General features: G+C 32.0%; 2 protein-coding genes across 4 annotated transcripts in view; one reads left to right on the forward strand and one right to left on the reverse strand.

The window, feature by feature from the left end:
• LOC110111003 (DNA-directed RNA polymerase III subunit RPC5) overlaps nucleotides 1–9,487 on the forward strand; it is a 29,181-nt gene extending 19,694 nt beyond the window's left edge. The window contains exons 7-15 of one of the 3 annotated variants that reach the window (XR_003702120.1): nucleotides 1,406–1,512; nucleotides 1,641–1,712; nucleotides 4,589–4,640; nucleotides 6,078–6,682; nucleotides 7,408–7,551; nucleotides 7,778–7,898; nucleotides 8,421–8,502; nucleotides 8,674–9,141; nucleotides 9,240–9,487. Coding sequence is in view for 1 of the 3 variants with exons in the window: in XM_020842683.2 (XP_020698342.2) it covers nucleotides 1,406–1,512; nucleotides 1,641–1,712; nucleotides 4,589–4,640; nucleotides 6,078–6,682; nucleotides 7,408–7,551; nucleotides 7,778–7,898; nucleotides 9,240–9,305 (1,167 nt within the window). In the remaining 2 variants the exon portion in view is untranslated. Of the gene's footprint in view, nucleotides 1–1,405; nucleotides 1,513–1,640; nucleotides 1,713–4,588; nucleotides 4,641–6,077; nucleotides 6,683–7,407; nucleotides 7,552–7,777; nucleotides 7,899–8,420; nucleotides 9,142–9,239 lie in introns of all 3 variants that reach the window. The other 2 variants (XR_003702119.1, XM_020842683.2) reach the window with 2 other exon arrangements.
• Nucleotides 9,488–13,127: 3,640 nt separating this feature from the next.
• On the reverse strand, nucleotides 13,128–14,042 carry LOC110110994. The gene has a single exon (XM_020842672.2). The coding sequence runs from the start codon at nucleotides 14,040–14,042 to the stop codon at nucleotides 13,128–13,130; it is 915 nt and encodes a 304-aa protein (XP_020698331.1).
• Nucleotides 14,043–14,137: the final 95 nt, after the last annotated feature.

Raw genomic sequence — 14,137 nt, forward strand, 5'->3', positions numbered from 1 at the left:
AAACCGGATTTTTTAGGTTGGATTTAGGTCAGATTTTCAAGTTGTGTCGAAAATTGACACCCCTAATTTCATTTAATCAAGATATATGAATTTATTTGATATTTTAATTTAAACTTTGTTGAATTATTTGTTTTTATGATTTTGGGTTTCAATTTGAATTATTTAGGGTTATATTTAGTTTTGGACAGGATTATTTTTAGTTTCAAATCATTTTATCTTATCTTTGTAATTAGTATAAGAATTCATGGCTTTATTTGGATCATTGATTATTTGATTAGTGATTTGATGAATGAAGTTATTGACTTACAAATTATGTGTTTTTCTTTCTTCACATTCTAAGTTAACTACATGCAGTTCTTTTAATTCTTTTATTCTTTCATTATTTTGTTATATGGTGTTTTATCTCAATCAATTGAGTATTAGCATGAGGTGTGTTTCTTTGCATCTTTCTTTTTTATTTTTTATTTTTGTAAAAGTCACTCTGAAATGTTTTGTGCCCGTAGCAAATTCTTTTTAGAACTAATGAAATATTAACTTATATAGGGGATAAAAGAAAAAAATATTGTAGATGAAGAAGAGTTTGAGGATGACTTTGAAATAAATTATGAGGATTATTCTGAAGACAATCAAAGTGATGATGATCTTGCATTGGGTCTTCATCCTAAGGACGTGTTTTATTTTTAAGAGTTTATTTTGAATTTTGTGTTCTAGTAATATTATTTTAGAACAAATCATATCGTTCATAATTGATTTAATATTTTATCATTATTTTTAATTTTAAATAAATTACAATTGGCCCCAGCCTGCAAATTTCTTGCATGGAGGCCATCCTGGAATCATGCTTTGTTCCATCCATCAAATTCAACTCCACATCCACCATGCCTGCTACTTTTAACACTTAAGGAGAAGAATTCTATCACGCATACAGGAGTTGAACTTAGAAAAAATAAATTTAGATTATTATATGATATATTTAATTTTTTATTCTTTTAATTAGTATGCATGGTTTGATCATATTAATTTTTTTATTTCAAATAAGAGTAACTTTTTAAATACTTTTAAATTTAAGTTCAAATTGTTTAGGATTAGATCTTTGTGACCCTATTTCTATAAGTAGGAATTCTAGCTTGTATTTGGATAGTTGATTATTGACTTGATGAATGGAATTATTGCTGAGGCCAATTGATGAGGACATCAGCAGGAGATTTCGGAACCAATTATAAGTGTTCTCGTTTGATGTTATGTATGCAGGTTGCTCCAAATTGTGTATGCAGATCTGTTATTGTCTCCCCCCCTTCCCCTCATTTCAGCAGCGTTGCACTTTTTTTTTTTTTCAATATTTTTTGGTTTATTTGCATTATTGTTTCAATTCTGAGTTGTATTTACGCCCTTATCAAACATGCAGCCTTGGGTTTTGCTCGAGTATCATTCTAGTGATAGTCCAGTTTCATGCATTTATCGGGAACAGACACTTAAGGGTGGGAGGAATTATATACCATTAGCAATGAAGTCGTAAGTGTACTTTTGTTAATGGATTCATGATGTGTGGAATCAGCATTAGCATGCTTGATGTATATTATTTATAATCGGGCTGTTTTTTTCCTGTATTATCATTATAGCATTCTAATTATTCTCTGAAGGTCTGATTATCTCGACTCCTGTGGCTCGGCAACATCTGGCTTCACAAGGAAAACTACAGGCCCTTCAAAAAGGTATGTAAATTGGATCCAACGTCTTGTTTTTCTTCTTTGAATATCTTTTTTTCCCTGCATTCCAAAATGCCGTGGATTATTCAAGATTCTTAGGGCTACAAAATTTTAATTTATTTGGTTGTTTAATGCTTTGATACTTGATTAGAGCCTTAAACTATTTTGTTCTTGCAAAGAATAGACGAATGTGTTTTTCCCACCATTGTGCTGTAGCATCTGATCCAAATACCGATATTGTTTCAGCAGCTTTCTGACAGGTTTTCTTTTTCCTCCTTTTGTGTATTGAGCTTGCATGCACGAAGTTGTTAGGGCTAATTGTGGAGTCATATTTCTCTTTGTTTATTACTTTGTGTCAGTTCTGATATATTTAAGGGGCTGTATAGCTAGGGCTCCCGAATATACATTGGAAATAGCCGGCACTCGTGCCCGAGGGAGTAAGATAACAACAAACATCAAGCTTTTATCCCACTATGTGGGGTCGACTACATGAATTCTTTTTCTACATTGTGCTATGTTAAAAGTTAAATTCTCATTTAAATCTAATAAACAAAGGTCACTTCTAATATTTTCTAACCAAGTCTTTTTATGGCCACCTCTTTCTTTTTTAACATAAGTCAAATCATATATATTTACTTAACCGGATCATCAGATGTAAGTAAAAGACTCATAAGAGAGAGATAAAGATGATTGGCAAGAAGTACAATAGGGGGATAGTCAATAAAAAGAGAAGAGAAGAGAAGAAATTGACAAAGATGAGAGACTGAAACCTAATAGCGAGAGATTTGGTAAAAAGGAGAAGGGTGAAAGAGGTAAGGTTTGATATTTTTGAACATTTATTTACCAATGCATGGCGTTAATCATTGTTGTTAGATTAAATGACTTTACTCTCAAGAAATATAAACAGAAGGATTACTTATACCAACATTATTAGAAGAATATCATTAGTATGTTTTAAATTTGAATATGCATCAGACTTATCTTTCCAGAATTTTTTAGCTGAACTTGAATTATAAATATTAATATGTACTTTCACTTGTACTTTCATATTGGTGTCAGAGTGTACTTATTAACAAAATATTACTTGTACTTTTATAGAAGCATCAGAGTTTACTTATCTGGATAGTTGGAATTTCTTCCAAAAATTTGTTGTTGTTGTACAATACGTTCCCACCACTTGTGACAACTTTGACCTCCATCAACCACCCCCTTTCATCTATTGAAATCAGAGGCAAGGGCAAAGAAAGGCCAAGAAAGAAGCTTTTGGGCTCCAGAGATCGGCAGTGGCAGTCCCGAACTCCACTACGATCACCTTTTCCTCACCATCTTCCTCCAAATTTGCTGAATCCATCTCAAAAACAAGGAATTCTATCTCAAATCAGGATAAATCTAAAAACAAACTCAATGAAAAAGACTCTCCTAATATTATTTATAGGCAAACACATTAACTTTTAGCAAACCTAATTACTGAACAACCACTAAAAGATATATAAGAGAACATGTCCCTTTAAGTAATTTTTGTTAATAGAAATGACCCTCCTATGTTTAACTCCTTTAGAATGCATACTCAAGATGAGCTTTCAAGTTGACGGAAGAACAATTACACTCTTTAGCGTTTCTTTTGGTAAGATTCATTTAGTGGGAACAACACATTTTCCCCTATAAAATAAATAAAAAATTGTTTTCATATCTTAGCCTTTCACCTCAAATGTTTCAACTTTGTGACCATCCTATTAACTTCATTAATTGCATTTGAAAAATAAAGGGCTCGATATAGAATCTTTCTAGTATAACTCTGAATTGATGTTTATATTAATATGTTTTTTTTAAGTCTAATTTCTATTACTCTTCCCCAAACTTCTTTGCATGAATCATAAGTTTGATTCCAATGTAAATTAGTAAATACCACACTTCTTAAATACTATAGAAATCACTAGGCATTATGTTTGTCTTTATGCTTGCATTCAAAAAATTAATTAAATCTTCAATGATATCTAATAAGTAACCAAAGATTTATCTTTTTGTATCTTCGTTAGAGCTAACTCAATTTCTTTTTCTGATCAATCGATAATATTTTTCTTTCTTTAATTATTTTATTTTAAAAAATTTCTTCTTTAAATTCTCTTTTAATAGTTCCTCATCATAACATTTTTAATCTTTTTTTTTTCTTGATGTATTATCTTCTCTTCTTGTATATTTAACTTGATCAAAGTCTTAATATCTCCTATCTTTTGCCAAATTTATGTCTCTTTTTTTCTTTCATTGATACCTAACCTATTTAATAAATAATCAAAACTTATAGCTCTTGTTTTGCTTATTATCCTCTTCTTAAGACTTGCAGCATTTTTATAACTAACTCAAGCTTCATTAAGTGTTTTTTTTTTCCTTCTTACAAATCATATTTATTTTCCTTAATAACATTTTATACGTACTTCATCACCTCTCCTTATGCGTGAGCTATTCCAAACTCTTGTAAAATTTCTGGCATTCTTCTTTATGCAACTAGCAATTTTATCATAACAATAATTTTGTTTCAATTATAGAAATCTTGCTTACCTTACTAAAATTTTTCTTCGAAGGTTATCAACTATTACCCTTTCAAAATTGGTCATCTTAGTGTAGGACAAATAAAACCCATGCCATTTAATAATATGATGTGCACCTATCTGAACAGAATCAAGACCATGCTTTTTTAGTTGCATTAAATTGTTTTGTAGTAGCAGTTTCTTGATATCGATATGCTTCATTATCATTCCAAATTTCTAATCCTCACCTATGAAAAAGTTTTAGTTGTTCTGTTTTGTTCTTTTGATGATAAGAAGCTGTTGAATAATTAAAGAATTAGTTGCATTCTATTATTGTTTCTTTAAATGATACTGTAGGTACTTGCTCACAAGGCCGTTAGAAGAACGTCTGAAGCAATGGCTTTCTGAGGTTTGATTTGTTATTCCAGATATATTTTTTTTAAGTACACCTATATTTTGAGATTGACTCCAACACTTAGTTTTCCCAAGGAATTGTTGTAAAATTGTTCCTGGAATAAGCTTGTGAAATGATCCAATGCTCCTTATTTTATTAGACATCACAAGAATGGCTATTTTTTTAATTTTCCATTAACATTTCCAAGTTCAAAATTTAATGAAAGGCTTCTACCTTGTTAACATATTTACTGACCTTGAACAATCGTTGATGGAGAGCACAAAGACAATGCATTGCTGCAATTCCTCCTTGAATTTGGTCTGCATTGGGCAAATCCAGTAGGGATACGTTTTCTCTGATAGCCTAACTTCTTATTAAAGAAATGCCCGGAGCATATGATGAGAAGAATAGAGTAATAAGGGAACTAGTATATTCAATGAATAGCTTGGTAATCATTCATATAATGTTTGTTTTCTATTCATCTTTTTTGATAATTAAAGGATCTTAAACAAAAATTTTAAAACTTATAAGTGAATGAATTATCATCAATTTTGTAAAAAAAATATGAATATATTTATTGTTAGTGATAAGAATACCTGTTTAAATTGTCAGCATACTACCTAGTTAGGCTTGACTGCAGCTCAAACTTGATAAAAAAATGAATAAATAAATTTGATCAAGATTTTGAAACTTGGTTCATGTTCAAATTTAGCTTGAGCTCAAAATAAAAATAAATGAATTGGTTGGAACAATGAAGTACTTGGACTCTGTGCACTTAAAGCAAATTGTTGGTCAACTAATTATAGATTTGTGAGATGCCTGGGCTGGACCATGTCATGTGACTTCAAGTGTTGCATATTGACTACAATGATATGATAACATTTAACCAGATTGTTAACAAATATTTGCTAGTGCTGATTGCCAGCCTTCTTCTGAGCGGGCATGCTGTCCCATTGCCAGAATCATCACCATTCTTTTGAGCATTTTCTTTGAGTTTGTTTTTTTCCAACACAAAATATCTCTCTAGTTTTTATTTCAGGTCAGATTTTTTTAATTTTGATCTCATTTATCTTTTTAATATATTAGCCACCTTAATTTTGAGTTTCCGAAGGAATTTTCCATTTGAGTTTGATGTCCAAACTTAGCAAACTGATTCAGTTTAGATATCCAATACCTCTAGAAACCTACACTGTCACCTACACAAACTCTTTATGTTCAAGTTATAACTTTACTTCAAGTGATTCAAATTTGTGTGTTAACATAACTTCTGTTGGGTTGGGTATGTGCACGACACGCTCTTTCTTGCTATGAGAATTGTTTCGATCATCTCTGCTAAAATTTTCTTTTCCCTGCTTCCATTTCGGTGGTGGGAGAAATGCCTGCATGTTCTGATATGTCTTTCATGTCTGATTTATTACCTTTAAGGCTTGTTTTTCTTCTATTGCATTGCAGGGCCCTCAAGTGAACCGTTTTGTTGCTTTGTTGCATCTTGCACCTAATGATTCTGTGGAGGATGTTCTTAAACTTCTTCAGCATCATGCATATTTAGTACAAGGTCTATGGGTTTCTAAAAGTTCTTTGTTGCATGATGGACTTTCAGCTCTTTATAGAGATTACATACTTCTTCAATTTAGTAAAAAACATGCTGTCCATGAAAGCATACTGAAGTTGGTTAAACCTGAAGATCTTAGAAAAAGTTTGCTAAAGCCATTGGCTGTTGAAAGATCTTTGCTTAAAGACTGGAAATTTAAAGAAGATAGAGATTTGTCGTTTATCAAGCAATATCCTGAAATCGTGAAAGAGCAAGAGCAAGCTTGGTCTGTTCGTGAGAAGAAAATCTTGGAATCTTTGCATGGTAGTGGAAAAAACATTTCTTCTTCGTTGAAGAGCTCTGTCAGTCCGAGCACATCATCCATAACCAAAGGTTCCATTGAGCTGGGACACCATAAAGATAGAAATGATGTGCGGAGCTCTGTAGTTTCAACCATGCCAACTAAGGGCCAAGAAGCTCTTGAAAAGGCTATTTTGGAACTTCTACGCACTTACAAGGTTCTCAGGTAATTAGATGTACCATGTATTTCGGTTTATGGAACCTTTTCTCTGCATACCTGTAATATGTATTTCGGTTTATGAAGCCAGCTTGGAAAATTTGGACCAGTTCATTAAAATGAACTATTCTACCCTTTATAGTTGACGATGTCTCCAGCCTGCTTATCTAGTTTTTTAATGAGTGTTAAACCAAACTTTAAAGCATGGCATCAACACAGGACATCGGACAAGCATGACCAGACACAATGATATGGGAAAATTTGATAAGTATTGGGCACTATCCACCTTTGACGTGATCATTCATACATACATTTATCAAAATGTACAACAACAACAACAACATCAAAATGTAAACAAAAAATTTCATTGTGAAGCTTAAACTTAAGAATACAAGTTTTGACATTGATATCAAGAGAGATTTAGAATAAAACTATGTTAATTTGGTATGAACTAAGATTTCCATAAATTGTTTAATTTGTGTGCGACATTTGCTCACACCATTTTTGAGATGTCCAAGAAACTTTTTGTAAATTAAAAACAATCATGAATTGACCATTAAATTTGTTTTCCTGTTTGTTTTTAACCGATGTGTGAGTTGATCGCTAAATTTGTTCTACCATATTTTTTTCCCTTTTCCCGTGTGTCAAAGAGTGATAACTAGGAATTAATGTGCAACCTTCGAGAATCCCCTAATACTAAAGCTGATATGGAGTTGTATACGTGCATGTTGCAGCCTTAATTCAATCGTTCAAGGATTGCAAGGAAATGCAAATGCTGGCTTGCCTGAGATTGAGAATGTTGCAGATCAAATTGCCATGAAAGTTCATGACGTATATGTGTTGAAGTCTTTGGGAAAACCATCACTGGATAAATTCAGGTTTTTGTTGTTTGCGGCTCTATGTTTCATTATAACTTCGTTTGGGTCGGCTTTTTTATTGCTCTTAAAGCAGTTTTATAGTATAAAAATTTTAAATTTTAAACTAAAAAGCTGTTTTAAGAAGCAACAAAAAAGCCATTTCAAACGAAGCCTATGTTAGTAGATTTCTAAGCTTTGCAGGCTATCACTATAATCTGTTTTTTTTTTTTTTTTTTTTTTCTGTCAGGCATGTTGTCATTGAATATTTAATTGGCAAGGGACGTAATGCAAAAGTAAAGAAGCAGGAAATAAAATTAGCTGCTCAGTATCGCTTGAAAAAGGATGTTTCGGATGCTGAATATAGTATGGTAAGTGGAAATTTGCATTTGTTTAACATATTAGATAACTTTTCGCCTTGTGGCAAGTTTATGAACTTGTTGGTACGCAAATTCAAATTTAGCCTCTATGTACGTGAAAACTGGTGTCCTCATTAGAATAACTGAAAGATAAGATTAGAGAGAGTCGTCTTATATGGTTTGGTCACATTAAATGGAGGCCTTCCGATGTCCCGGTTATGAAAGTTGAAGTATTAGATTTGACTTATGTTAAGAAAGATAGAGGTAGACCTAAAAAGACTTGGTTAGAAAATATTAGAAATGATCTTTCTCTATTAGATTTAAATGAGAATTTGACTTTTAACATGACACAATGACGAAAAAATGATTCATGTAGCCGACCCCACATAGTGGGACAAAGGCTTGATGTTGTTGTTATTGTTGTTGTAGAATAACTTTCAGTTATAGGAGTATTACGAAATCCATTGTTTATTTCCAAATGAATTGCTGGTGTCAAAGTCTTAACTGGATAGTTGTTGCTTCAAACCCTTGCAGTGTGTTCTTGATTTCACATATAGTGCGCGGTGATGAATTTTAATTCATAGTGTGTGTTACACTATCTGATTGTTCCCAAAGAGTAAGGAGCTATTTTGGATCTCTTTTATTTTTATTTTTTCATTTTAATTTAAATTTATTTATATTTTAATTTGAAAGAAAATGTATTTGATATTTGAAAAAAAATATATTTTTTATTCTATTGAATGTTGAATAAATTTATTCATATGATGATTGTAACGGTCACCGGCAGAGACTCTGCATGGAATTGACGATGGTAGCGGCATTGGTGGCTAGTGATCAATGGTCGTCAGAGTGGTGGTGATAGTTGTTTTCATTATTTTTAATGACAAGATCATTTATTTTTAAAACAAGAAATGAAAAGATATAAAAAATGCACTAAATAAACATGCTCTCACTGTTAAATATGCAATGCATGTATATTACTAGCTGCTTAAACCAGTTCTGCGTCACAATAGTTCAACCTTGAAAGTTCATCTCAAAGAGAACCTTCACGGTTTAATGAATGGTTCCTGGCCAATTGTGTGGAAAATGCGATTAATTATTCTGTGCGGATGCCGAACGCCGTCCGGAGATCAACCAGACTACGCCACATCACCTCTTGCTCGGTACCGCAGCTCAGTACTGATGATTTGACATATTCTTATTAGTCTCCTGACGGCGTTTTGTATCCGATCTCCGCACAGAATAATATCCCCAGGTCATAGAAGTTTCTTTTGATTTGTTATATGTTAAATGATATAAGCTCTTTCGAGAGAGAAAACAGTTACATGACATTTTTCCTTCTTGTATTAGCAGGTTATGAATGAGCTTTGCCTGTCTAGCGGAGGATCATGGATGCTTAAAAGCGGAGCTTTGAGATGAAGCTTTCACTTGCTTTGTAGGACTCTCTAGTGTTTCACAGCTTTGTTTTCCCCTACTTTCTTTTGCTGGAATTTGAACTGTTGATGCAGTGTAGTGGCAGATATGCTAATTTATTTCTGTACCTGTAAATGAAGCCATTGACTATTTATTTTTAAGAAATATAAAAATGTTTTATTGGTCAACACATTGTCTAAACTTAGTCTTTTGGCCATTGGATGGATGACATGTGTCTTCACATGCCACGTGTCATTCATCCAATGCCTTTGAAAAAATCTAAGAGAATAGGCTTCAAATCAATGGGTCTTTAAATTGCCCAATAAGGCATATTGCTCATCATTTTCCTAACATATTTTAGTTAACCTCTAAATATTGTGTAAGAACCGGTCTGATCGGTTCAAGTGAACCGGCCAGTTAATAAAAATGGCGGACGCAAGTAGAGCAAGGTATGATATTTTATTTTATTTATTTTATTTTTAAATTTTATGTTTAATCAATATATCTATTTAATTTTTAATAAGCTTAAGATCTTACCTAATGTCTAATTATTATTTATTAAATTATGATATTATGAAATTTTTAATGAATTTATGAATTTCTTAAGAATGAAAATAATTAACATTATTAAGAAAATTTTAGCTAAAATAATTATATCAAAGCAATTTAATGATAAATATAAAATATATAAAGGGATGGAGAGTTTATATTCATATGAAATTTTAATAATTTATGAGAGTTAAATAAAAAATAGATTTATTTTATTTGCAAATGCTAATTAAGAAAATATTATTTAAAGAGAACAAATATTCAATTTTAATAAGTAAATTAAAGAAAGAAAGAGAGAAGGCACAACATGTATTTTAAATTTTAATAATAAATAAAATCTTAAGTGAAATATTCTATAATTATTTAAAGTATATTTAAAAAGAGAAGAAATTTTAAAGTTTTAAGTTAGATTTGTTAATAAGAAATTCTTTTATATAGGTAATAATCTATTGACGTCGAAGCAAGGAGTAAGAGTGAAGAAACAAGAAACTTAGGTTCATGTGAATATGCATGTTTCTACATTATGGTAATTCTATTGTTTCTAATTGTATTAAATTGTTATTACAAATGATTTATCTTATTGTTTTTCAAAGTGCATTGCAAATAATTCATCTCTCGCATATTAAATGATTTATTTTACATTAATGCATAAAGCATAAAGTAAAGGAATGTAATCTGAATGAAATGATTAGAAATACGTGATTATATGCGTCTGTTGACTGATGGAGCTCATCCTCTTATTCTATTGGATTGGAATGTAATGTACCCATGCATGTAAATGAAAAAGGTTATGAAAAATTAAAAAATTTGGAAAATGAGTACCTTCATTGACACTAAATTAGAGGGTGACTCCTGTGACGATTGTATTAATTATTTATCAAAAATAAGAAAGAAATGAATACATAGATATATATGACATATATGATTTATGCATAACATTGAAAGTATTAAAATGAAATGATATGATTAAATTTAATTATTTTATGAAATAAAAAAGGATCATGCATATTGTTTCAATTGCCTTAAATTACTATAATTTAGAAGCATGTTTTACTCGCTGAGCTATGACTTATTTTTAGTTGTTCTAATATTTTTCAAGTATAATTTAATATAATCAAGATGAATAGAAGAGATGAAAATGTGTATCATAGGCGTGGATCACCTAAAGAAAGGTATTTAAATGATGTTATTTTAATTTGTTCAAATTTAAGATTTTTAGTAGCTATTTTTGTTGATTAGAAATAGTTAGTTATTAATTGAAAATCTAGTTGACCATCCGGTCATCTGTTCCCGTCTCGTTAATTCGAACATCTAGGCCAGATCATAACAAAAGTTGTATCATAGACCAAAGAGTATCTTAGGAAAGTGAATTGTATTGAAAGAGCCATAGAAATGATTTATTATATTGTTATCTTAGGTTATGACATATTGTTATCTATCACTTGGGGTGTAAGATAGTCAAAACCAACTTGTGAGCTGGGTTGAGCTTTGCTTGATAAATGGTTTGTGAGCCGGGCTCAATGAGCTAGCGAGTTAAGTTTGTGCTATACCCGACTTGACTTGTAAGCTCGTGAGTCGGCTCATTTAAAAAACATTAATATAAAAATATTTAAAATATATTAGAATTCAGGATTTTAAATACAAAATTGTTTAAAATATTTAAATATTACGTCTCAATTTCTTATATTAAGTAATTCTTTATTATTGTTCTTATAACTTCTCATTCTTTTTATCAATTTATTATAATAATTTCTTAAATTATAATCCTTTTCTTTTTTTCATAATAAATGAATCAGTTCATAAGCGGGCTTGAACTCGTAGAATAAAACTCTAGCTTAATCTCGAACTTGATTAATTAATCAAGCTCAAGCGAGGGATGACTCGAACTTGAATCGATTCGTTTACACCCCTACCTACCACCATTTATCAAACATTTATAATTTTAGTACTTGCTACTTCTAAGTATTGTATAATAAGTTGGTTCATTAGTGTTGAAAGACATCACTTATTTTTCTCTTCTATTCAACTAAATCTGCAAGCGAGGGTCAAAAAAGTGGTATGATTGGGTAGTGATAAAATTATGAGCAAAATCAGATAAAGATAGAGAATAAATATACATAATATCTTAAATACAATACACAAAAGTTACATAGCAATCACAAAAATTTTTAAGCTTCAAAAGAGGTACATAGAGAGGCTACATTTTATGTGAATAAAAAAAATGTTAATTTATATGTGCTAATAAGAGAGGAAATATAATCATATCATCTGTTATGTAGATGATGACAGGTTTCATAAGATAGATGTTAGGCAAAGATAGGTAATAAATTTCAAGAAATTAGGTATAGGGTGATAATTAATAATTTTTTTTATAAAAAAATAATTTTAGAAAGCAATAAAAAAGCTGTCCCAAACGATACCTTAGATAATCTTATCATTTGATTTATTGCATGTACCTTACCCTTTTTTGTTCTATAGAGATAAATTGAACGTTTTTTAAAAGCTATTATTGATGCTAGGGGTGTCAATTCGGGTTAGCGGGTCGGGTTCGGGTCAAACTTGGAACTGACCCGGCACAGTTCGGGTCAACTCGAACCCGACCCGTTTTTAAAAACTGGTCAGGTTTCCGGATCCGAATCCAACCCGATTCGAGTCCGGGTCAACCTGACCCGACACGAATGACCCGAAATTGACATAAAATTGCTAATTTTCCGGTCAAAATAGGGTTAATATTCAATTTTTGGGTCAAAATCGGGTCAATCTTGGGTTTTCGGGTCAATCTTGGGTTTTCGGGGTCACTTTCGGTCAATTTCGGGTTGCTGAGTCAACCCGAACCCGACCCGATTTTTAAAACGGGTTGATTTGTTGAACCCTAACCCGACCAGTTTCGGGTTCGGGTTGACCCGAACCCAGATTTTTCCGGGTCGGGCTCGGGTCGTGTCAAAAATTGACACCCCTAATTGATGCTCTCATCTTGAAAAAGAGGCTTATGAAATAAACAAATAAACAAGACTAGAAAATAAGAAAAAAAATTATTTCTAATTTTGTTATTAAAACAAAGAGAAATACTAATATCAGCGTATCTCCACGACCCAATAATATGGCAAATAAATTACAATCCTTCATTCAATTGTAAAATGTAAACTAAGCCTAAATTTGGAATGAAATTCATTGCCACTTGATTATAGGTGGGGGTATTAGAAAAATTAACCTCTCACACATAACAAGCCTAAGTAAATAACAACAACAACAACAACAACAACACAAAAGTAAAAAAATTCACCCCTTGCTAGTAGCTTCAAGAAGAGCATTGAACTCATTCCTTGCCTTCATCAACCTTGGTGTAATACAAGGAGATAAATTAGGTGAAGCAGGATATGAAGTAGGAGAAGAAGTTGAGAACCTTACATGCCTGTTATTAGATTCACAAGACTTCCTTGACCCCAATCTAGACACAGAATTCTTCTTCAAAACCCCCTTTAAATCTTTATCAAACACAAATGCTGATTTCACTGGTGAGCAGCTCTCATTTGCACTGCATCTTATAAGCTCCAATGGCAGGTCAAAGTATGATAACGGTCCACTCTCATCATGATCTAAATTAGCTGTAGAAGTCCATGAACCACACTCAAATTTCTCAAATGAAGCTACTTTTGAAAGATTGCTTCCTCTATCTACAGCTTCCAGATTGTTATTATGAGAATCAGTCTTTGTTTGCAGCACTGATTTCTTCTTGTAGATACCAGGGAAGAACAAACACAGTGCACTACATTTAAATCTTTCATCTTCTGATGGATTGGGTTCTAAGTCGGTTTCATCAGAGCTGCTGTTGCTTGAGTCATTATAGAGAACTTGAACGCCATATTGCTGGTGATTAATGGTGGGCTTTTTCGACATGATATCGAAATCATCAGAAGGAGAAGATGATCTTCCATCTCCACAAGACTTGCTTCTGCGAAGCTGGAGAGCGTGGAGCTTTGCAAGTTCTGGAAGCTCTGCAGAGAAGCGATGGGAAATGGAGATAATGGTATGGCTTTGGTTCTTTTGTTTTCTGGAGCTCCATAATGGTGTGGAGGAAGAAGAAGCTGGAAGGTTTAGAGATTGGGGATCTACTGAGATTTGTCTTTCATTGTCAAGAGGGATGGAAAGCTGGATGGAATTGAAGGTTTCATCATGACAGAGAAATTCTTCCATTTTCTGCCACTGAAGTTTCAAGTTAAGGTTGGGCTGGAAAAATGAGCTGGGTTTCTTGAGTATTTATTTGAGAGGGAAAATTTTGACTTGAAGAG

This window comes from Dendrobium catenatum, unplaced genomic scaffold, assembly GCF_001605985.2.
Source record: "Dendrobium catenatum unplaced genomic scaffold, ASM160598v2 fragScaff_scaffold_1132, whole genome shotgun sequence".
NCBI classification, from domain to species: Eukaryota; Viridiplantae; Streptophyta; class Magnoliopsida; order Asparagales; family Orchidaceae; genus Dendrobium; species Dendrobium catenatum.